Below are 21764 nucleotides of genomic sequence, written 5' to 3' on the forward strand. Positions count from 1 at the left end.
CTGAAAAAAACAAAACAAAAAAAAAACCTCATTCCTGATTGGTTTCAACAAAAATTGCCGCCCAAGCAAGAAATTCACAAAAATAACTGGCCTTAAAGATCGTGAAGCAAGAACATGTTTCCAACCATGTACAAGATTGATGATTACTGAGCACTATGTTCAACACTTATCGAAAACGTTGATCAATCAAAACCTGCTGCTAACCAATCATAGAGCGTGGTAATGATCTGTCACGTAACGTAACGCTATTTTCGGCGATTATCACTCACGCTGATATAAACGTTTCTTATTGTCACGCTGACATAAATATTGCAAAAACAAATAAGCTTAGGTGTTGGCATGACCCGAGGAAAACCTAACCAGAATGAAGGTTTACTTGTCTTGAAAAAACTAACTCTCGAGCTGTAGCGAAAGTTCGCTGGGTATAAGATTGCGAGAATGGACTAACTGCTTGTGTAGCTGCATCTAAACTCACGCTTATTCTCGGATCTAAAACATAAATAAAATACTTTACGATTCGGTCTTCACATACGTCTATTTAGCCCGAGGGGGAGGGGGGTTACCATGTTTGGGTATAGGGGTGCCGCTGGGGTTTTGCAACCCTGACCCTGTTTAAGATAAAAATAACCTCAAATACCTATCCTGTGTAGGATAACGTCCGTTATCTTAATACCCTATTCGGATACTGAAAACGATAGTGCTAATATCTTGCCCTGAAAACGATCTAATGTTGACTGATGACCTGCTGTATAAATACAGATAAACGTCTCCGATCTCGGACTGCTAAATACTCGATGACAGTCTTGCAGCTATACCCTGTCGAGGACGGATCAAGACCGGCCCTGATTAGGACAGAAATTATATACCCTGTTCAGGGTAGAGGGGCCAAAAACCATACTCTATCCAGCGGCACGGCCCTGTATAGCCCATTTAGGGGAAAGTCTTAAATTGTAATCATCAAATTTTGAAGGGATTTTGTTTAAATTTTCATTGTGACTTCAATTTGACTAATTTGATTGTTAATGCGCGCGGATACGTCGCGCTGTTTTATATTGTTTTGACACGACACGTCACGCAATACTACACGACCTGTCACGCAATATATAGAGCTATTTTAGGCCATTATGACTCAAAGTGTCACGCTAGTAAAGATATGTTTCACAAAAATTGAAATTGCGACTCAAAGTGTCACGCTAGTTACATTATGTAACGCAAGGCCACTATAACAAAAGCACTACGGTAATGGGCTCCTGACTATATCCATTTCTTTCACAAGGCCACAATGGTGTCCTAGTTAGAGGGATGGTGGTACAAGTAAGACAGCCAGTAGAGGAGAAATCTGAGCATCACTTGCTTAACTGATCCAACTATGATGTGATTTTTACTTCAATGTTAAATGCATTTTTAATGCTAATGCTAATGCTTTTAAAATCAACCAAAACCTGCTATATTTGCTGCACTAAATGTGAGCCTTAAACCAACTCACTCCCAGGCGCTATCGCTCTCTAAATAATGAGTAAGAAACGGAGAGTAATGTTCAACAGCTTTCACTTTAATGGTCACACTTTGGGATTTCGAAAGTTAGAACCACCTTATACAGCATCATAAACAACACCACAGAAAAGTACTGCTCAGTAGCTTTCACTTGAATGGTCACACTTTAGGATTTCACCTACAGACTCAAGAGTTAGAATCACCTTGTACAGCATAATAAATGACAACACAAGAAAGTATTGCTCAGTAGCTTTCATTTGGATGGCCAAACTCTAAGATTTCAACCATCTTCTACAGCAAAAAGGTAAAACAACTTATCCACAGAGAATCTCGTACCCAGAATCCTCAGGCTCTTTGGCCAGCGGTTGGTCACTAAGAGATACTCTGGAGAAATCGAAAAAATTAAATTTTTTGATTGGCTGCTCCGAAACGGCTTGCATTGTTTTACCGTAAAACTCCTGCGGTGAAAAAATTGCAGTTCCTTAGAGTCTCGCCAGACGACTAACCGGTGGTCAAAGAGCCTCAGGATTCTACGTACGCAAACCCCACACAACAGTCCCGAGAGTGAGAGAATTATTTTCCTACATCATACAGAGATGAATAGTAGTAACAATGTGTTGGATTGATGAATGAATATCATCTTCAAATGTACAAAGTATGATTATGGTAACTATATCTTAACTACAAGCCGCGAAAATAGTGAAATACTTTTGAACGCACTGCATTACAACTTATTCACCGAGCGTTACAATATTATATAATATTGGCATCTCTGAGGTTTATGTAACATTAGAGATATTTAGAATCACGTTTACGGCAGACGACAAACGTGAGATTCGCGTTTATGTTTTGTTGAAAACATTGGTACACAAATGAGGATCGTACAAAATTATTCTTACCTTTGTTGCTAACGCAAAACTACTCAGTTTTATTGAGAAACTGAAAACAGCGAGCGCAAATATAGGGTAAACATGATCACGGAGTCGTTTCTGTCGTTTGCCGTAAACGATTTTCTGAATCTCTCTATCGACACAACACCACCTTCATTAAATATCATAAATATTTCTGCGATAAGATTTCCTTTGAAAAAGTATGAGGTTTAGTCTTGTCTATTCGGCTAAAATGACGCAACACTTTTAAAAACGTGTGACTGAATGTGAATACTGCAATCCCTCCCCAAAAGACAGTGAACCATCAACAGGCTCAAGAAAATTTGCTCGTTAATATTTGCATTTGAACAAACAAAAAGTATTAGAACTCAACTTTTCCAAAGTGTTTTTACACGGAATTTATAACGCCGATCCGAATTTTACTGGCAATGTAAACATTCAACAGCGCTAGAAATGCACTTATTACAGAGAAAAACTTGACATAACTTTGAGGAACGTGTCCAAAGCTGCAATCAATAAAATCTTTATCATTTAAGGAAAGCAACAAATTGTATATTTGACAATGTGTAGGAAATTTTCACTTAAACAATGAAAAACAAACAGATCCACAAGAAAGTACCAGACAGAGACATCCACGTTACACCGGCATAACTTTAGAAAAGAACAAAGTTTTCATGAGCGAAATTAATTCCTCAAAAGGAACAAGATTCGTCCAAACCTTGAAAAACTTAGCTTGTTCTCGTTGGGGGTCACTACACCCATTCTCTTCAAAATTTGCCATATTTCTCTTTCTTATGGTTTTCTCTCCATAAAATAAATTGATTTTGTTATGTTTGTTGTGATCTGGGTACGCTTAGAGCTTCTTGGAACCATTAGCTCCCTTCAATAGAGACACGCGAGATCGCGCGACTCCAGCGCACAGATCTCGCGTGAAGCGAGCGTCTTTTACATGCGACATTCATCGTGAGAAAGAAGAAATTGTATTGAACTTCACTTTGAAGCTATCAATCAGGTAGTTTCGTTCAAATTCAAAATCCATTTTTGAGCTTGAATTTAACTTTCTCTTAGGCTTTAAAGGCTAAAAAGATTGTTACAAAATCCGGTTACCTTATCACGTCCTAAGATACTCAACTAGGCCCTTTAATTTTTGGAGCAAATCCTCCGTTTCTCCTCGCTCTCATAATTTTCTCAGTCTCGGGGTGAAACTCATGTACGTGCTTCATGAAATCTGAGTTTTCCGTAAAAGTGCTTCCACAGTCTTCGCAAACGAACATTTTGGAGCGTCGCTCTCGGAAGCCAAACTTGTGTACCACACCATGAACACGAGTCAAGTGCGCTTCGAGCGAGCAGCGCTGCGTGAACGACTTGTCACATCGGCTGCACTTAAATGGCTTTATTCCTGTATGTGTTCTTATGTGGCGCTTGAGATCAAACGTGTCATTGAAGCCTTTGGTGCAGAACTGGCAGTGGTAGCGCTTGTAGAAAGAATGTGTCTTCATGTGGCGATTCAGCAAGCGCTGTAGTGTGAAGGAACTGTTGCAAATTTCACATTTGTATTTCGCTTCGTCGCTTTCTCCGCCTTTCCTGTCCTGTTCCTTGTTTTGAAGGTTTGAAATACAGTCCTGTTGTTGGTGAGGCGTTAAAAACGGATGGCTGTGAATAAAGAAGTGATTGCCATTAAACTGTGGAGCGGGCGTGGGTTGCGGAATGCTCGGGCACAGCGAGGACTCACGATGACCTTCCGACGCATGACGAAGATTCAACGATACTTCACGAAGTCCATCCAAAGATGCACGAACAGGTATTGATTCGGAAATGGCGGGGACTCGGTGCTCGTGAAAGTTTACCACGCCAAAACTGTTCGCTGTCAATGGAAAATGGTGTCTTTGACTCAAGCTAATCACAGAATGATGCTCGGGTGAGCGAGAATGATGTACCTTCGATAGACCGTTTCTAGGAACAGAACTGATAAGTTTAGGAGGTGGAGGAAGGTTTTGTAACTCGTATCTTGAACTAATACTGCTCCACCAACACAAGTCGTTGAAACCTTTTGCGTGTTCAACAGTTCCTTCTCGCTTTGTATGTGATTCCGCTCTTGAAAATGCATCGTTTTCACACTGTAACCTCGGAATAGAGACTACCATCTCTTGCTCCAAATCCTTGCTTAGTAAAATCTCTTTAGAATCATCGTCTCCGTTCTTTTCTTCATCGGCCGTTGGATTTCCCTTGTTTAGTTCTTGTTCATCTTCTGACAACACACGCTGATCATCTGAGAAAGCAACGAAGAAATTCACTTTGCCGTTTGTAAAATCAAAGGACACAGTAACAATAATCGAGAGTAAATTAAGTAAAAACAGTCTTCTGGCTCTTTAATTTTTCCGAAAGTTTATGAATCATGAATAACCTACTGAAGGCAGTTATTTAATAGCTTAGTTTTCCACATTACGTCAAGCTAGGCACAGTTTCTAATTCAAGAGATTTTGTTCGACAAACCAAATCCATTTTCAAACGCAAACGCATCAAAAAATTAAGCCCAAGAAGCAAAATACAATGCCTTCAAACCCATCGCAGGTTGGTACATTTAGTAGAATTTAAAAGAGAAAGAAAGGAAAATTACTCTCTTAAAAATTCACAGGACAAGTTGCTGAGCAAATAAGGGCTTTTGGGGTGTAAGTCCACGAATGGAAAGACAAGCATACCCTCGGCTGACAAATTCAATGTTTTGGCTTCGCAGTTTTAATAACCTGGTAGTTCAAATTAACTACAAACTAATATCGACGGGTAGCTTTTTCAACACCTTTGGTTTTTCAGATCTTTCTGGGCAATTTAACTGCGTCGTGAAATAAATAATGAACGCATGCCATCTGCGGTTTTGAGAAAAAGTTTGGGAGATGGAAAACGGACATGAACGAAATCAAACACTGCCACTGATAATTTTGTTTTCTTGATTTGTTAAATACTGGAAAAAAATACCAGGAAACCTGTAGCAAAAAGGAGGAACAAACACTTTGTTTTTTAATTTCAGTTTGCAATCGAATACAATTCCCACGTGTTCGGCTAATAAAGGAAGACAATACTGGCACCCAGCTAAAGTGAAACTATCTGTCGCGCAAAGTCCACTCTAACTTATTACTTTACTCAAAGTACCTGCGAAACACTTTACACTTTTGAAATCCTTGACACCGAGAAAAACTAATTTCAAACTGGTTACGAGAATAAAACGCAAATTAGTGAAAGCAGGAGGCAAAACTGACGCTGGATGAATCATATCATGTTTCACGTCCACGTTTCTACAATATCACATTTTGCGGTTTGAAAGAAATCGGCCATATTGTGAAGAGCGAGCCCTTGCATTAAATGAATATAGAGTAGTTGATTTCAGATTCTCAGAGTGCTTCAACCTTGTTTCTTAATCTCCAAACATGTGTTATCTGATAAAAGTGCTTTTCGAGTATGGTCGTTTTATCGCCACAAAGAAGGTTTTATTCAGTTTCGTGCGGATCAAACCACAAAGGAAAATTCTATACCTAGTTTCGAACATTGCGCCAGTTTAAGTTAAAACAAAATCGGTTCAAACAAAATGCAACATTTCCACCGGAATTGAAGATAAACGTTTTTCGCTTAGCAATCAAAATTCGACGTCAGTGAATTTAAGTGAACGCTCACGCCAAGGAGGGCCTTGGCTAGTTTTATAAAGTACGATCGTGTTACAGATGAAAGATCAGAAAAAAGCAACTTATGAAGCACTTTTGAAACAGGAAAAACTAAAGTTTGGGTACAAGTCAAAAGGAATTGAATTTCGCAAACAAAAACTTTCTTTCTCGGTCATCGAAAGCACTTCTTAGGCCGCCATTTGTCATTTAAGTGACACAGGTGCGAGAAAAAAAAAAGAAAAAAAAAAAAGAAGAAGAAGCTGTAATTTAGTCTCTTTCCTTAAAGTAATTTTCGGATTCGAAGTAACCTGAGAAATTTGCAACTCCAAGGTGAAAAGTTCGATCGAAAGTACACCGTTGTGGAAATCAATAAAACTCTAGTGATCGAGATTTACAATAAATCCATTTTCACTTGGTGACATTGAAGGAAAGCAAATAAAGAAACTAAACGTAGATTTTTATTTCCTCACAAACAATATTCATTCAACGGATTTACTTTCTAATATCGATTTTTGAAAGATTTCCAAATCGGTGAGGAAGATCTCGGGTGGCAAAAGATTGCATCTTCTAACTTGCCAAATTAACTTTTCGCCCCAGATAAACTCGATACTCATAAAAAAATCTTCACCTCTTATCGACTAGTCTAAGAGTACGTTAAAAGGAAATATATCATTACAGTTAAAAGAAAAGCACACAAAATGGTTATAAATAAAATCTTGCCGAGGAAACTGCCAAAATAATGCGCAGCTCTTAAGTGGCCTTCTAGACAGGTTTGCAGGGTAAACAAACAACCGGAGAGAAAAATATGAAATGTCGAGCGTTCTAACATCAAACACAAAGATTCTTATTTTATAGAGTACACGAGTTTGGCCTGAACAATAAGCCCATAAAATCATATTGTGTTGAGTGTTTTATCTTTCTGACAATGATTACGTTCAACGGTGACAAACACAGGAAGAAAATTTTCCGCTCAGTTCACAGTAATTTTGTAAGCTTGCATTTCGTTGAACAAACGTGTCGAGTGATCAGATAGATAGGCCCGGGTGTGTTTTCAGCTCGCTTTCAATTCTGTTCGACTCAATTAAAGCTGGCCCAGCTCGCTGTAATTTCATTAATTTGGACACATCGCAGAAAGGAGAAATTTATTGAATTAAAAGCCCAGCAATGTTCTTAATCACAAAGTGGTTTATTAAATGAAATCTATCACCTAGCAGGAACCTTAACAAACACGCTGGCGAAAATTAAAATTCTATTAGGCCGATGGCCTCAAAGTAAACGTGCGCCAAACCCTGCTAAAATCTGCAGACGCCCGCGAGAAATTTCCTCGGTATTGGATCTGTTTCTACGAAACCAAAACTAGCGCTTTCGGATCTAGTGTCAAGTTCGCGTTTTATGTAGTGATATTCAGTTCAACGCGGAACCTTTGGCAAGCACACTTGAGTGTTTTACTTTCGAGAAAAGCCTTTGATCGAAAGACATTTAGGCTAAGGGGTTAAGTAGTGTCACTGTCAAATTTGCGGCCAAAAAAGTACGAATTAAAAAGTGGACCATCTGCTGCGTTCACGCAGCTCAAAAGCCCTCCGTTCTCGACAGAGATGCCGGTCCTTTTTGCATCTAAAATTTGTCGTTTCGTGAAGTGTTTTTGGTCTCGTCTTGAAATCACAGAAAAGCTTCTTAAAAGGCGTGGAAATGTGCGCGGAAAAACAAAAGTGCCGACGAAGTTTTTGTTTTCGAAAATAAATGCGTCCAAACACGGGAAAATTGACAAGTGGAGAATCGGTTTACACGTCATTTGGCAAACCACGAAAAATGGACAGCATCTGAAAGGTCTCGCATTTTAAGCGATGAGAATTTACATAAATTTAAATTAACCATAATTGTTACGACTGGGTTGATTGATATCTAGCGCTCAATTTTCACGCGAATTTTCTCGCGAGGTTCAGGGAATTGTGAGCGAGGGATCGCGGTAAACCGACCACGAATCATCGCTCTTGAGAAGGAAACATACACGGAAAATAATTTTGTTTAACGGAAGACACGCGCGCCCTCCTAAACGCTATACAAAATCTTTATTGTATATCAATTGATGTATCCATTAGTCCCTTTGTGAGATGGCGTTTATCACTACACAGTGCAAAATTTGAATATGAATGAATCAATGATCTGCATTGTTGAATTCCTTTTCGCTGATTATCTTTCAAACTAGACCAAAACACTTATCTACAATTCGGGCCGATATTTAGCGCAGCTAAGCGCTAAAAATCAATTCGGTCCGCCAATTCGCGGCTGTCAGGGCCTTTGTACCTCGGACTTCAGTTTACACAATGTAATCACTGAAAGCTTTCGAATTACTTTTCGTGACTAGGCAGCGTGTGTTTTTCGTGCACACAGACTACAAACATTATACCATGTAATAGGCTGCGGCCTAACAGTCCCCTATCGTATATCCGTTCCATTTAACCCCAATTCTTAAGTCCGTAAGAGCTGAATAGATTACAAGCGCGCGTCAGAAACAAACGCAGGCTTCCTCTTCCTTGACCCCGAAAATCAAACCAAGTTCGCCTAAACACGCTTTTTCGTCCGCGATCGTAAAAAGCTCTTAAACGGGAAACAATTGGCAAAGCCGTGATTTTGGCTGATAAGCATCGGTTTACTGTTTGTAGTAACATATCCCCATTGTTCTTAGAGTTGCTTTCCGAACACCCCGCGAGGCCGAAGTAAAAAGTCCCAATTCGAAGAAATCAAAACGGCCCCGAGGAATTAGCCGCAGGTTTGAGCCGCAAAACTCAAGCTCGGCGAGCGGACCAAAAAAGTTATCAGTGGCCGTTATAGCACGGTTCGTATTCATTCGCTAACATCTGCGCTCGTAATGCTGTGACACTTTATAACGGTGAACTGCGTACGGTAAATGTTACAAAGAAAACTACGAGCAGCATCATTTGTCAAGAGTCAAGTAGACACGGGAACTAAAGCTATTTTAGCCTGAAGGGACGTTTGAAGCTTGCCCTTACCTGGAGGTTTATCTTCGCCTTGAGCGGCTTTCGTGCTGTCCTGGAGTTCGTCTTCAGCGCGGCGCACTTTCTTGTTCTTTACCAAGAAGGATTTCGGCATCTTGAAAACTGCGGGCTTAGCCAGCAGCCGCGTACGCTCAACTTCTAACCACGTAAACCATTTCTTTATAACTTTAGACAAAACTTCCCAAGATATAACTGGTAAAAATTGGTGAGGCGAAGCGCTACGGAGAGAAAAACACGCTTGCCCCGACGTATGTTTAGGGAACGGTCTGCCAGGACCCGTTTAACCGCATCCGCGCTCTGCGAGCACTGTCGTTGGTTGCCCGACGTTGGCCGCGAACGAACCGTTACGTTGTTTGCAAGCTTATTCTTTTTCCCAAGCGCGGGTGTGATCATCTGATATATTGTTACGCTGCAAACAATGTTAATTAATTTATAATGTACAGCACCTATCAATCATTCGATGGCCGAGCGTTGAGGCAGAAACACGGGTTAACAATGGAAAAATCAAAAAACAACAAACATTAACAATGGCACGAATCACGTTTAATTTAGGTAGAACCCCCAATTAAAATCTCCCCTGACCGTGCTGACTCGAGCAAAGTCACTTTCGCGTCGAAAATCGCCACGAAACGAAGCAAATTTCTCGTTGGAAATTCTAGGATATCCCACGCGACTTGATTTTTTGCCACTTTCGATATTTTTGGACCCGCGAGTTGTGACAGAGGAGGAGCTAAACAGCAAAAGCCAATTATTTTGGTCAGCAAACAAAACGTAGTAGTATTTTTTCAGATAATGGAATTGTAATTCGCAAACGACAGAGAACGCTGTTAAATCTTTTGTTCCAGCAAGCCTTAGGTGTCCGACAGATCATTATAATTACATCTGCAATGAAAAATTGCCGAAGGGATCCTTTTCTTTTCACGATTGAGCAGAACGGGGAATTTTTTCCTCCGCTTCGTGAAGACGGCAGAACAAAGGGAAACAGAAGCGATGAAATTTGACTTGACCGTCATGGTTTCGTTTACTGTTTGTGTAAGGTGTTTAGATGGTTTAATTTTTAAAAGGGAATATGAATGGTGTTTTTAATTCGTGTAAGACGATTGTCCTGCCCGATTCAATGTGGCTTCAAGCGAGAGAAACGGCGCCACTAAAAAGCGATTTATCTATCTTAATGCATGCTTTTCGTTGATGTCTACTGCCTTCATAGTAACGGTAGCTTCTTCAACAATGCTAACCTAACGGACCATTCCTATTGGGTCGATTTCTTGTAAACCCAGCCTCATTAAAATGTAAGCGAGAAACAGAGACAACACTGTTTTATGCAAATCGACAGTCGAGCCTCCTGTTGCTCATAATATTCAGAAGATTTGACGATAAAAAGCCAAACCACGTTTAGAAAAATCATTTCACTGGCCGGTGAAGTTAATTTAATTTTCCGTGAGCATATTACACGATTAAAAACTGATTATTGCTGCCTTCTATAGCGAATTACACGTTTGAAGAAGATGATTGACTTTCACGCTTTCAGCGAGAATAAATTACTCTGTGGTTTCTGTTCTGAGCAAAACATTCATATGTAATAACAGACGACAAAAAAAAAAATCATTACAATTTGTGTCAAGAAACTGGGACATATTTTGACAAATTTAAATTTCCTTTAGGTGGAATTTAAATTTACGATTTCCTCAGTAATGTATAAAATAAAAGTTGTTTTTTTTCCATTTATACAAGACAATAATTATTTTTTACAAAATTGGTTGGGGGAATACACAAAGGTGTTCTATTTCTAAGGCAGAAACTTAAATAATAGGAAGTACAGTAATTCTAAGCCGTGTAAATTCTTATTAAGAATGAGCGTGTTTCTATGGAATGAAGCGATAGCTTAAAACCTCCTGTGGAGCGAGAAAACCACACATCTTGAGACAAAGAAGGCGAGAAAACAATCAAAATATAAACGAAATATGGCATGCTCATTTTGGTTTTGTTACACGCAGAGGAATCAAGCGACATTTTAAAGACTTAATTTCTCTCTATTCTTCGGGGTTCGCTCCCTGCGGAGATTGTTGTCAATATCGTGAAAATGCTTAAAAGCTATGGTAAGTGAATGTTTTTGTTGCAACAACCGGTTGGACCGTTTTACAACAAACAAAACCTTCGGGTTTGAATGAGACCCAGCATTAATTTTAGAAACACCGAATGTTATTCCATAAAAAATTCAAAAGCTTAATTTTGCGGGGCGTGGTGTAAAATTTGGAGAAAGCCAAATATTTATGCTGTTCCCCCCAAAAACACTGAAGGTTCTGTCTCACTCGCATTGCTTTATTAACGATAAATTATTCTCTCCACGATGTCATTAAACCCTTTGCTTCCAGCTGTATTAAAACGATCCCGAGGCGTCCTTTAATTTTGCGGCTAAGTTTATTACAATTACTATCCAACTCGTGCCAAATAAACCATGGCAGGCTTTCGCAAAGCAAGTGAATATTTAATTTCAAATTTATGCGAACAAAACTCTTGAAATTTCTATTCAGGGTCGACAGAATACGCCAAAGACTCAAACAAATGGAGTCAGGAAAAAGAATGATATAGACTCCGCGTTAGCTTTGTTGTATACAAACCAGATAAGGGCCACTAGACAAAAATCCACATGCCTTATACCAACAATTTCCCCTGCGAAACTACAACCAAAACAATACAAAACTAATCACAACCGATATTACCTATTTAATTTGTTCAGCGCGGTGCGAGAAAGACCGCCGGCAATCGAAAATAGCTTCACATGTTAACAGAAAAACGAGTTAATCAGCAAAAAATTTGAATTTTCTCACAGGCAAAACATATTGTGCGCCCACGGTTTTAGAATCATCAAGGACCTTTAAAGAGAAATTTGTTTTTGGCACACGCAATACAAATATTGCAGCGAATATAATAGCCAGTTAGATGATACAGGTTTCCTTTTAACAAACCAGGATGTCGTCGGTTGTGTTCTCAAGATGGCAGCTGCAAATATTAGCTTCTTACTCTTGATATAATGGGAACGGTCGATCGCAGTAAACAACACAACGCCTCATGCGTGTTTCCCTCGCGTGAGATGAGCAAAACGCGTTGACGTTCATCAAGAGCAGCTTGTCAGATTTTTCCGATAACCGATGTTTTGATATTTCGCCGCCTTGTCAACGAGGAAACGCTTATGTGCTTGAAGATGCACGCAAGGGATAAAACAAGACCCAAATTTCCATACAAAGATATGCTCTCCCAACCTGACAGGTCGGGAAAAATTGTAAAAAAAAATCCAGCAAGATTAACACCCACTTTGTTGTTTTTTTCACGGTGAAAGCGACAAAATATTTACAGGGAACGCGTTAAATTAAACTAGCGTGCATTTTGCAGGCGATGAAACTCGAGAACGCTGGAAACTCGGCATTGCTAAATGAAGAATTTCAAGTGGGCTGTGTTTTCACTACTTACAATTCACGAAAGAGGACCAAAGAGCGATGACCTACACCCAAAAAGATAAGATGGCCCCTCGTCGCCTCGATGAGTGTTAAACGGAGGTTTTTCAAGCTAGTAATCTTCGACCTTTGGCTTCGTTGGTCATTTCTTTTAACGGTTTGAACGGTTTTTAACCCGTTAAATCTAATCTCTCTTTTGTAATCTTGTTTGGGGTCAAGATGTTTGGAGCGCTAAACATTCCGGCTTGATAACAGCGTCTATGAACAGCCTGGAACACAACTGTGTAGACATAAAACACAAACATATCGAAAACGACAAGACAAAAGCAACGGTTTAAGACAATTCTGAAGCGTGGATGACGTGAATTGATTGGTATAATAGAGCTATATAATTCCCATTTCAATGGCCGCAACGAAAGTTACAATATCCCTCTAATCAATCATCGAAGCCATTGAGAACTGAATAAAACAACTATTATTTGATGCTGGGAGAACGTGAGCGAACGCCCCACGTTATGTTTACATAAGAGGGGCGTAGAAAGTCTCAGACATGGGGAAATATTTCATGGTCTGCCAACCGCCGAAAATCCCCTTTAAAATGCATTTCTTTCAAACGTACATTGTGTTTTCGCGTGACTATTACGCAAAACAAATGGAAAAGAGATTTAAAACGGGAGATAAAATAATCACGACATTTACTTTAAAAAATAAACAAAAACATCTTTTATACGTATGTGTTTTACAAGAAGACATTGCTCAGTGGACGCACAACAAAGCAAAGTCTTCTATAAAAATGCACAAGAAGATCGTTAACATCAGCTTTTTATATCCAGATCACTTAGGCGTGCTAATCTTCTTAAAAATAAATGCTGTTTCTCCAGACTGACACAGACAAGGGGAATTTAGTAAAGACAACCGGAGTAACAAAACGGACTTTAAATTTAGGGTAAGACATTAAAATAGCAAAATAAAAACGTTGTGTCTACATACTTTCATTTCATACATTACTATTCTAAACATAGCATTTTGATTTCTTTGGCTTCTTAGTTGTAGGTGAAAATTGATTTTGAGCTTCTTTGAAGTTGGCCATGCCCAAAACAGTTATTTAAGAAAACTAACCTTTTTCATACAAGCCTCGAACCATATGACGTTACCTGGTTTGAGATGGCATGAAATGAAAGAGAAACGGCGATTTCATTAAGCGCTGTTTAATGTGTTGGGTAAGGAGGTTCCAACACTGAATGAGTAAATGGGGTCCTTTAGTGTGACCATTCAAATGAAAGCTGCTGAGCATTACTTTCCTGTGGTGCTTTTTTATTATGCTGTACAAGGTAGTTCTAACTTTTGAGTCTGTGAATGAAATCCTAAAGTGTTACCATTCAAATGAAAGCTACTGAGCAATACTTTGCTGTGGTGATGTTTATTATGCTGTTCAAGGTGGTTCAAGTTTTGAGTCTGGATGAAATCGTTAAGTGTTAACATTCAAATGAATGCTACTAAGCATTACCTCCTTTGGAAATGTTTGTAATTAAATGCTGTCCGGTGCAAGGTGGCGAAGATGCCTGACTAACTCGTTTGACGGTGTTTGGATCAGTGAAATCCTTAAGTGTGACCGGCACTCAATAAAACTTTCCTTTGCGGTATTTCCCATTACGCTGTACAAGGTGGCTCTACCTCTTAAGTGTCATGAAAGCTGTTAAAAGTGCTCGGCCGTACTTTCCTCTGGCGCTGTTTAGTATGCAGTACAAGATGTTTGTAGCTTTTGAGCCGCCTGTAAATGAAATCCTTAAGTATGACCATTCAAATGCCGAAAGTCGGCGCCTTTGAGAAGTACGGTACTTTACTATGTGGTAGAGCTCATTATGCGGTGCAAGGTAATTTTATGTTGTTGCTTTTTTTTACCGTACTCTTAGGATAAAGTGTGACCATTTAACTGAATTCAAATTAAAGCTTCTGAGCAGTACTTTCCTGTGGTGCTGTTTATTATGTTGTACAAGGTGGTTCTAACTTCTGAGTCTGTGGTTGAAATCCTAAAGTGTGACCATTCAAATGAAAGCTACCGAGCAGTACTTTCCAGTGGTGCTGTTCATTATGCTGTACAAGGTGGTTCTGTCTTTGGCTCTGTGTATGAAATCCTAAAGTGTGACCATTTAAATGAAATGTTCAGCGATACTTTGCCGAGTAGCTGTTCATTTATTTTTCACTACATACTAATCTGAATTGCAAAAAAACAACAACAAAAAAAAGATCTAAAATATATAGTCTGGCTGTACACTTTTACGCGAATGCTTTTAGTTTTTTACCCACCCACGACATGTGAACGCCATAAAATTCACAATGTCGCGCGACAAAAACATATTTTAGCAACAAAAACGGCTCCTTAACTGAAAGAACAAAGAATGCCTGATATTGTCGACTGCAGTATTCGATTACCGCCACAAGTCGAGCTTCTCTAAAATTAGTTGGCTTCTTAAATTCGGAAGGCTTAAAATTCTCTTGACTTAAAATTCTCTTGAATTATTTAAAAGATGGAAAAAAGGAAAAGATTAGATAAAATGTTTCTTTTTTGTTTTTGTTAGTCGGGGGGTAAAAATTATAATAGGGAAATCGGTCGGTTAACTAAAAAAAAAAAAACAACCCATCGACAATGCAAAAAAATAATTTCCAACCATGTAAATTGCGTGTATAAAAAGGGCCTTTAGTAAACTCTATATCTACGTGCGGGTTTTCCACGTTCAAAATTTTCCTTAATTAATTTCCAGTTCTTAAGCTTCAACCATTTCGACTATTTTTCCATCAATACTAAGCTAATCATTACAGATTATTTTCTTTCGACGCAGTCGAGGCAAACATTACAGAATTTTAATTAGGAGAGCACTAATCGATTTTTGACATTTACAAATTCCGATTAAATAAACTTCACCACGGAAGGGGAAATGTAAAATGAAATATTTAGGAAACGAGAAATTAAATGCGATAAAGACTCCGGCTAATGACATACACGTTTAGCTTTCGTGCCAATTTTTCAGGAAGAAATTCAAGTAGTTAAAGCGATAACGTTAGGCCATTTCGTTAACAATGCGCCCACTCGGCGAGGCGATACCGTATTTATAAACCGGTGCGCGTGCACAAGGCCTACGCAAGAGGAGATAATGCTGGCAACTAAATTTCCCTTATAACACACTCGTTGGAAAGACTGAAAAGTGAGAACTCTACGCCTTGCGTGAGATTTTGAAAGAATCACGAGGCATATGTAAAACAACACCGATAACAAATATAGGCGTTGGACATGAAAGTAAAAAAGAACGGAGATTAAAGTTTCGCGTCAGGAGATGTCACGAAAGAGGAAGACTGATAGTATCATGGCTAGTAGTAAGGCTATTATTGCATAGCGGACTCTAGAGCGAGACATCGTGGCGTGATCTCGGCCAAGGAAGTTTAAACACAAAGTTTAACTTGCAACCGCAAAACGCGATAGAAACACCTGCGCATAGACGAGGTTAATGGCGAGCCAAGGTGAAACACAGTACCTTTATCAGCTTTTCGTTCTTGGCGTGAGATCGTCCTCGACAAAAAAAAGAACTTGAAACGCAAAAAATAAAGATTTTGTTAACTTTCTTAAAACATCAGTTGAAAATGTGAACGAGAACTCCCACACATCGCGACCATGAGAACAAAACAACTGGTTTAGGATTTTACGTATAAGGACTGGACCATCTGAAATCATATAAACAATTTTACATTAATTTTATCATAGATTTTCTTTAATATTTTATAACAAATCAAGTGAGAAATCAATTCTTTTTTTCTTTTATGTTACAAACAGTAAGTATTGCAGATTATTACTTTCTAGTAGCTTTCGCTTGAATAGTACGGATATCATCCAGACTCAAAAGTTTGAAATAATAAACAATACCACAGGAAGGTACTGCTCACTAGCTTCACTTGAATGATCATACCATTTAGGATTTTCATGATAAGATACTGAAAAGTTAAAATCAACTTGTACAGCACAATGAACAACACCACAGGAAAGTGCTGCTCAGTAGCTTTCATTTGAATGGTCACACTTCAGGATTTCACCCACAGACTCAAAAGTTAAAACCACCTTGTACAGCATAATAAACAGCACCACAGGAGAGTACTGCTTAGTAGCTTTCATTTGAATGGTCACACTTTAGGATTTTATTTATCCATAGATTCAAAAGTTAGAACCACCTTGTACAGCATAATAAACAGCACTACGGTAAAGTACTGCTCGGTAGCTTTCATATGAACTGTTACACACCTTACAATTTCAACTACAGACACAAAGGCAAGAACTACCTTGTACAACATAATAAACAGTACCACAGGAAAGTTGCGATCAGAAGCCGGTTTTAATTTCCGGAATAGGAACTCAATGATTTTTCTGCAACATCACCTTGACAAGCACAGCTCACATTTCATTTGAAAAACCGAGGTAACAAACAGTTTCAAAAGATAGCACAACTTTAATCAGCATAATGAACAGGCACACAGGAAAGTACTGCTCAGTAGCCTTCATTTGAATGATCACACTTTAAGATTTCACCCACAGACTCAAAAGTTAGAACCACCTTGTACAGCATAATAAACAGCACCACAGGAAAGTACTGCTTAGTAGCTTTCATTTGAATGGTCACACTTTAGGATTTTATTTATCCATAGATTCAAAAGTTAGAACCACCTTGTACAGCATAATAAACAGCACCACAGGAAAGTACTGCTTAGTAGCTTTCATTTGAATGTCACAATTCATTCACATATATGATTGTATACTGTAGCATGATAAAAATCACCATATGTCATACATTATATATACCATATATAAAAGAAACATTGTATACTGCTCATTAGCTCTCAAATTAATGGCGCACTTAAGAATTTCATTAAGAAACTCAATATTTTAAGAGCGAAAATACGTGACCACCGTCTTCAATTTTAAAAAGCACATTCACTTTGAAAGAGCCATTCAAAAATGGTGCACTTAAAGGGCAATGTCACGGAACGAACATCTTGAAAAAATTGTCCCTTTTCTAGTTCTTTGGTTAACAATCGTCGTCAGTCTTCTTCCATGCTTATGCATCCATGATTCATTTCGATTTTGTTGGACTAAATTTGCTGTGCTCTAACGTTTGGATGATGAACTTTGCGTGCAAGAGCTTAATAAAGCGTGACACTGTTCTTGTAATTCCATGCACAAACTCAAAGCTATAACAATCTTAACAGAAATAACAAACATTGCCACGGGAAAGTTCTGCTCAATACGTTTCCTTTTAAGATTCTTGGATGTAAGCTTAGCACTTTAAGCTGGGCCTCTCATCTTCAAAACGAAAATTGACAGCACCAACAAAAGACTTGGCTGACCTTTCAACTCGTAAGAGTGTGAGGGCAGAAAGCTAACTTGTTTTAGACTGAATAGTCAACAGCATAGCAGGAAAGTACAGCTCAGTAGCTTTCATTTGAATGGTCATACTTGAGAATTTCATACACATACTCAAAAGATAGAATCACCTTATACACCATAATAAACAGCACCACAGGAAAGTACTGCTCAGTAGCTTTCATTTGAATGGTCACACTTTAGGATGTCACCCACAGACTCAACCCCCTTTCAAGGAATAATAAACAGCATCACAGGAAAGTACTGCTTAGTGGCTTTCATTTGAATGGTCACACTTTAGGGTTTCACCCAGACTCAACCCCCTTTTAAGGAATAATAAACAGCATCACAGGAAAGTACTGCTCAGTGGCTTTCATTTGAATGGTTACACTTTAAGATTTCACCCAGACTCAACCCCCTTTTAAGGAATAATAAACAGCATCACAGGAAAGTACTGCTTAGTGGCTTTCATTTGAATCGTCACACTTTAGGATTTCACCCACAGACTCAAAAGTTAGAACCACCTTGTACAGCATAATAAATAGCATCACAGGAAAGTACTGCTTAGTGGCTTTCATTTGAATCGTCACACTTTAGGATTTCATCCTCAGACTCAAAAGTTAGAACCACCTTGTACAGCATAATAAACAGCATCACAGGAAAGTACTGCTTAGTGGCTTTCATTTGAATCGTCACACTTTAGGATTTCACCCACAGACTCAAAAGTTAGAACCACCTTGTACAGTCCTTCTCATGTTTATATTAGAGCCTTGGATACTGCAATTCCAGAGTTTTAATTGGCTTATAGGCCATGACATATCAGCCGTTATATCACGCTCGAGAAATAGCAGGCATTAAATAATCTTCTGGTCTTTCTAGCAAAATGAAATCAGCAAGATCTAGCCATATACCTTGGATGTTTTTTTTTTTTAATTATTCTACTCACGCTTGATGGATAAGGGATGAAGGTTGAATTCAAGGATTTTAGACGCTCTGACCCTAACACGGAGCGTGAGGCCAAACCCTTTCTTTCAGACAACTCCCATCATCAAAGAATTATGTTATAATCAGAGAAACACATTTTCAATGTTTGTTTTCTGTATAATTTGCCATTGTATAATTATGGTCTAGTTCAAAAGAAAGGATCATTGCAAAGCTATAAATATTCCCCCACCCCCACCCGGACGTGTTGCTAACTACCCTTGGCAGCTACCACAAGCTTTAAGCATGCGCAGTTTTTATCAAGCTAACCATCATGTGCGATGTGTCAGCAGTTGTCAATCACCTTACGTATGTGTCCATGACAACATGAAATCATCCGTCATATGTAACAGTTTTAGTTGAGCATTAGAAACGAACAAACACTGAAAGAAGGATTATACTGTCGCCACATTGAATTACAGGTCACAACATACAAGAAACTTCAGTACAGAGCTCTGTCCAAACCCCAAATCTATGCCGTCTGTAATACGACAAATGATCGATCGCTCCTCGGCGTCCCTTCGTGACTTTTCGCCGGAGAATCCGTTTAAGACTCTAAGTAAAAAAAAAACTATTGCCGTTTTGTCAGATAGCTGACAATGTACAGTCAGACTGTGGTTGCAAAACACGCGAAGTGTCTTCAAGCGAAATAAACCGGCTAAGCTGTCCGTGACGCAGAAAATTATTGATCTTTGTTCGGCGTTCCACGGTTAACCTTCGGTGCTCCTCGGTTTTTGTCGGATAGCCGGGTGACGATCGATTCCTCCGATACTGCATGATCAGACTAAGGCAGTAACAAAAATGTCCCTTCCAGGTTTAAGACACAAGTCTAATGTCTACAGGTAACCAGACTTCCAACTGTCCGTCAAACCAAAGAGTAAACGATTTGTATTCGGCGTTCGTCGGTTTTGGCGGATGGTCGGGTAGAGTTCGATTCTTTTATACCACATGGAACGACTGCAGCAGGAAAAATGTCCCTCCAGCCAAGAGAACATTACGCTGTCCGTGACACGATAAATAATACTCTTGAATCGGCGTTTTTTTGTTACGTTTCGGACAATCGTCTCCTCATAGTAACATTTGCCGTTTATTTGATGACTTTCTTATCTAAAGATTATGAAGGAACTATGATGTATGGTTGAAATGGAACAAGTGCACCTTTCTCGTGACAGACCAGGATCCACTTGGGTCGCACAAAAGCCAGGGACGCGTTTTCGTTAAGAGCCTGGGAACGAGAAAAAATGAGTCAGACGGTCCTTGCGAAAAACATTTAAATTTCTAAGCTTTCATAGCCTTAAACCTAATACCGTATGAGTAGATTAGACATCACAGGGGAACAACACCAATGTGACCTGGGTTCTATGCCCGGAATCAGACATATATGGGTTGAGTTTGTTGTTGGTTCTCGTCCTTGCTCTGAGAAGTTTTTCTCCGGGTACTCCGGTTTTCTCCTCTGCTCAAAAGCAACATTTTCGAATTCCAATTTGATCCAGATCTTCAGGTGGATTTCCACTGTCGCGTAAATTTTACGTGCGTACAGACGTAAATTTAGCTGGCTTTACGTACGTAAATAAAATAAGAAGCGATGTACGAGCCGCGAGCGTAAAAGTAAAAAGTTGAACAGCGCTCAACTTTTTACGTTTACGCAAGCCGTTCATACGTCGCTTCTTATTTTGTTTACGTACGTAAAGCCAGCTAAATTTACGTCTGTACGCACGTAAAATTTACGCGACAGTGGAAATCCATTTTTAGAGTCACAAGTCTCTTACTCGCTAGACTATTGAGTGCCACCCTCTTTAAACTAAGCTGTTGTTTATTTACATATATATTTTTATTTATCATCATCATCATACTCATCGATCATTATAATCTACCGTACAGAATAAGATGGCGGCTGTACATTTAACCACAATACCTTGTGAACCTAACACAACCAATAGGCACATAGAAAGCCAAATTCTGTGTGAAATTTGTGCCCTGTAATAACAGCTTTGTGTATGCTAGGTTTGAAGGTTTCAGCACTTTTCTGTGCGTTATGAGCGTTTTTAGGGGGTTCGTACGCTTAGAATTATGGGTAAATGTACCAGTGGCCATCTTTTCCGGTACGGTGGGTTACACCCAGGCAACATGTTCTGATAAGTGGAATTTTTTGCCTGAAACCTACAAAATTGTAAAATCTGTTCTACTCTAGGCAAGAAAAACAACATCAAAGGAAAGAAGCTATGGAGCGTACGAAATCAATCCCTAGAGATTCAAAAGACAACTGAACAGTACAAGGTGGTTCTAACATTTGAGGCCGTAGATGAAGCATTACTTTTCTGTGGTGTTGTTTATTATGCTGTACAAGGTGGCTGCTAATTTTTGAGTCTGTGTGACCATTCAAATGAAAGCTACCGAGCAGTGCTTTCCTTTGGTGCTGTTTGCTATGCTGTGGAAGGCGGCTTTTATCGTTTGAGTCTGTGGATGAAATCCTAAAGTGGGACCATTCAAATGAAAGCTACTGAGCAGTACTTTCCTGTGGTGCTGTTTATTATGCTGTACAAGGTGGTTCTAACTGTTGAGTCTGTGGATGAAATCCTAAAGTGTGACTATTCAAATGAAAGCTACTAAGCAGTACTTTCCTGTGGTGCTGTTTATTATGCTGTACAAGGTGGTTCTAGCTTTTTGAGTCTATGTATGTATTACACCAATGAAGCAAACTAAGCAGTTTCACCTTAACACTCAAAGATTTCCTCCACAGCTGCGAAAAATACTTTTTGTACAGCAAAATAAAAACTTTAGAATTTCATTCAGTCTCAGATTAAGAGCTACTTCAATAAATCGTAAAATGTCAGAATTTTTTCCAACCAGGGTTTATTCAAGAATAAGCCAAT

The 21764-nt window shown here is 39.0% G+C and overlaps 2 protein-coding genes and 1 long non-coding RNA gene across 8 annotated transcripts in view; 1 reads left to right on the top strand and 2 right to left on the bottom strand.

Annotated features, from left to right (window-relative positions):
- The window catches only part of LOC146469355 (uncharacterized), a 192036-nt gene that overhangs the window by 131225 nt on the left and 39047 nt on the right, over window positions 1–21764 (top strand). The window contains exon 2 of one of the 2 annotated variants that reach the window (XR_014867233.1): window positions 14504–14631. This is a non-coding gene — a long non-coding RNA (uncharacterized LOC146469355). Of the gene's footprint in view, window positions 1–14503; window positions 18060–21764 lie in introns of those variants that run through there. The other variant, XR_014867232.1, reaches the window with a different exon arrangement.
- On the bottom strand, window positions 1532–13665 carry LOC146469362 (uncharacterized). Of its 5 annotated transcripts, none has more exons than XM_085123399.1 (2): window positions 13626–13665; window positions 1532–4653 (listed from the first exon to the last, which is right to left on the bottom strand). In XM_085123399.1, exons 1-2 carry the CDS (start codon window positions 13648–13650, stop codon window positions 3512–3514), a joined length of 1167 nt encoding a protein of 388 aa, XP_084979525.1. In that variant the 5' UTR covers window positions 13651–13665; the 3' UTR covers window positions 1532–3511. The 5 variants fall into 5 exon arrangements, with proteins under 5 accessions (XP_084979525.1, XP_084979524.1, XP_084979523.1 ...); XM_085123398.1 differs by lacking the exon at window positions 13626–13665 and adding an exon at window positions 9049–10707; XM_085123397.1 differs by lacking the exon at window positions 13626–13665 and adding an exon at window positions 5532–9042.
- The window catches only part of LOC146469363 (DNA repair protein XRCC1-like), a 21779-nt gene continuing 18483 nt past the window's right edge, over window positions 18469–21764 (bottom strand). Inside the window, exon 20 of the mRNA XM_085123387.1 lies at window positions 18469–20116. Coding sequence (XP_084979513.1) covers window positions 20006–20116 — 111 coding nt within the window. The 3' untranslated portion in view covers window positions 18469–20005. The remainder of the gene's footprint in view (window positions 20117–21764) is intronic.

The sequence above is a fragment of the Pavona decussata genome, unplaced genomic scaffold (genome assembly GCF_977016875.1).
Source record: "Pavona decussata unplaced genomic scaffold, jaPavDecu1.1 SCAFFOLD_124, whole genome shotgun sequence".
In the NCBI taxonomy this organism is placed as follows: Eukaryota; Metazoa; Cnidaria; class Anthozoa; order Scleractinia; family Agariciidae; genus Pavona; species Pavona decussata.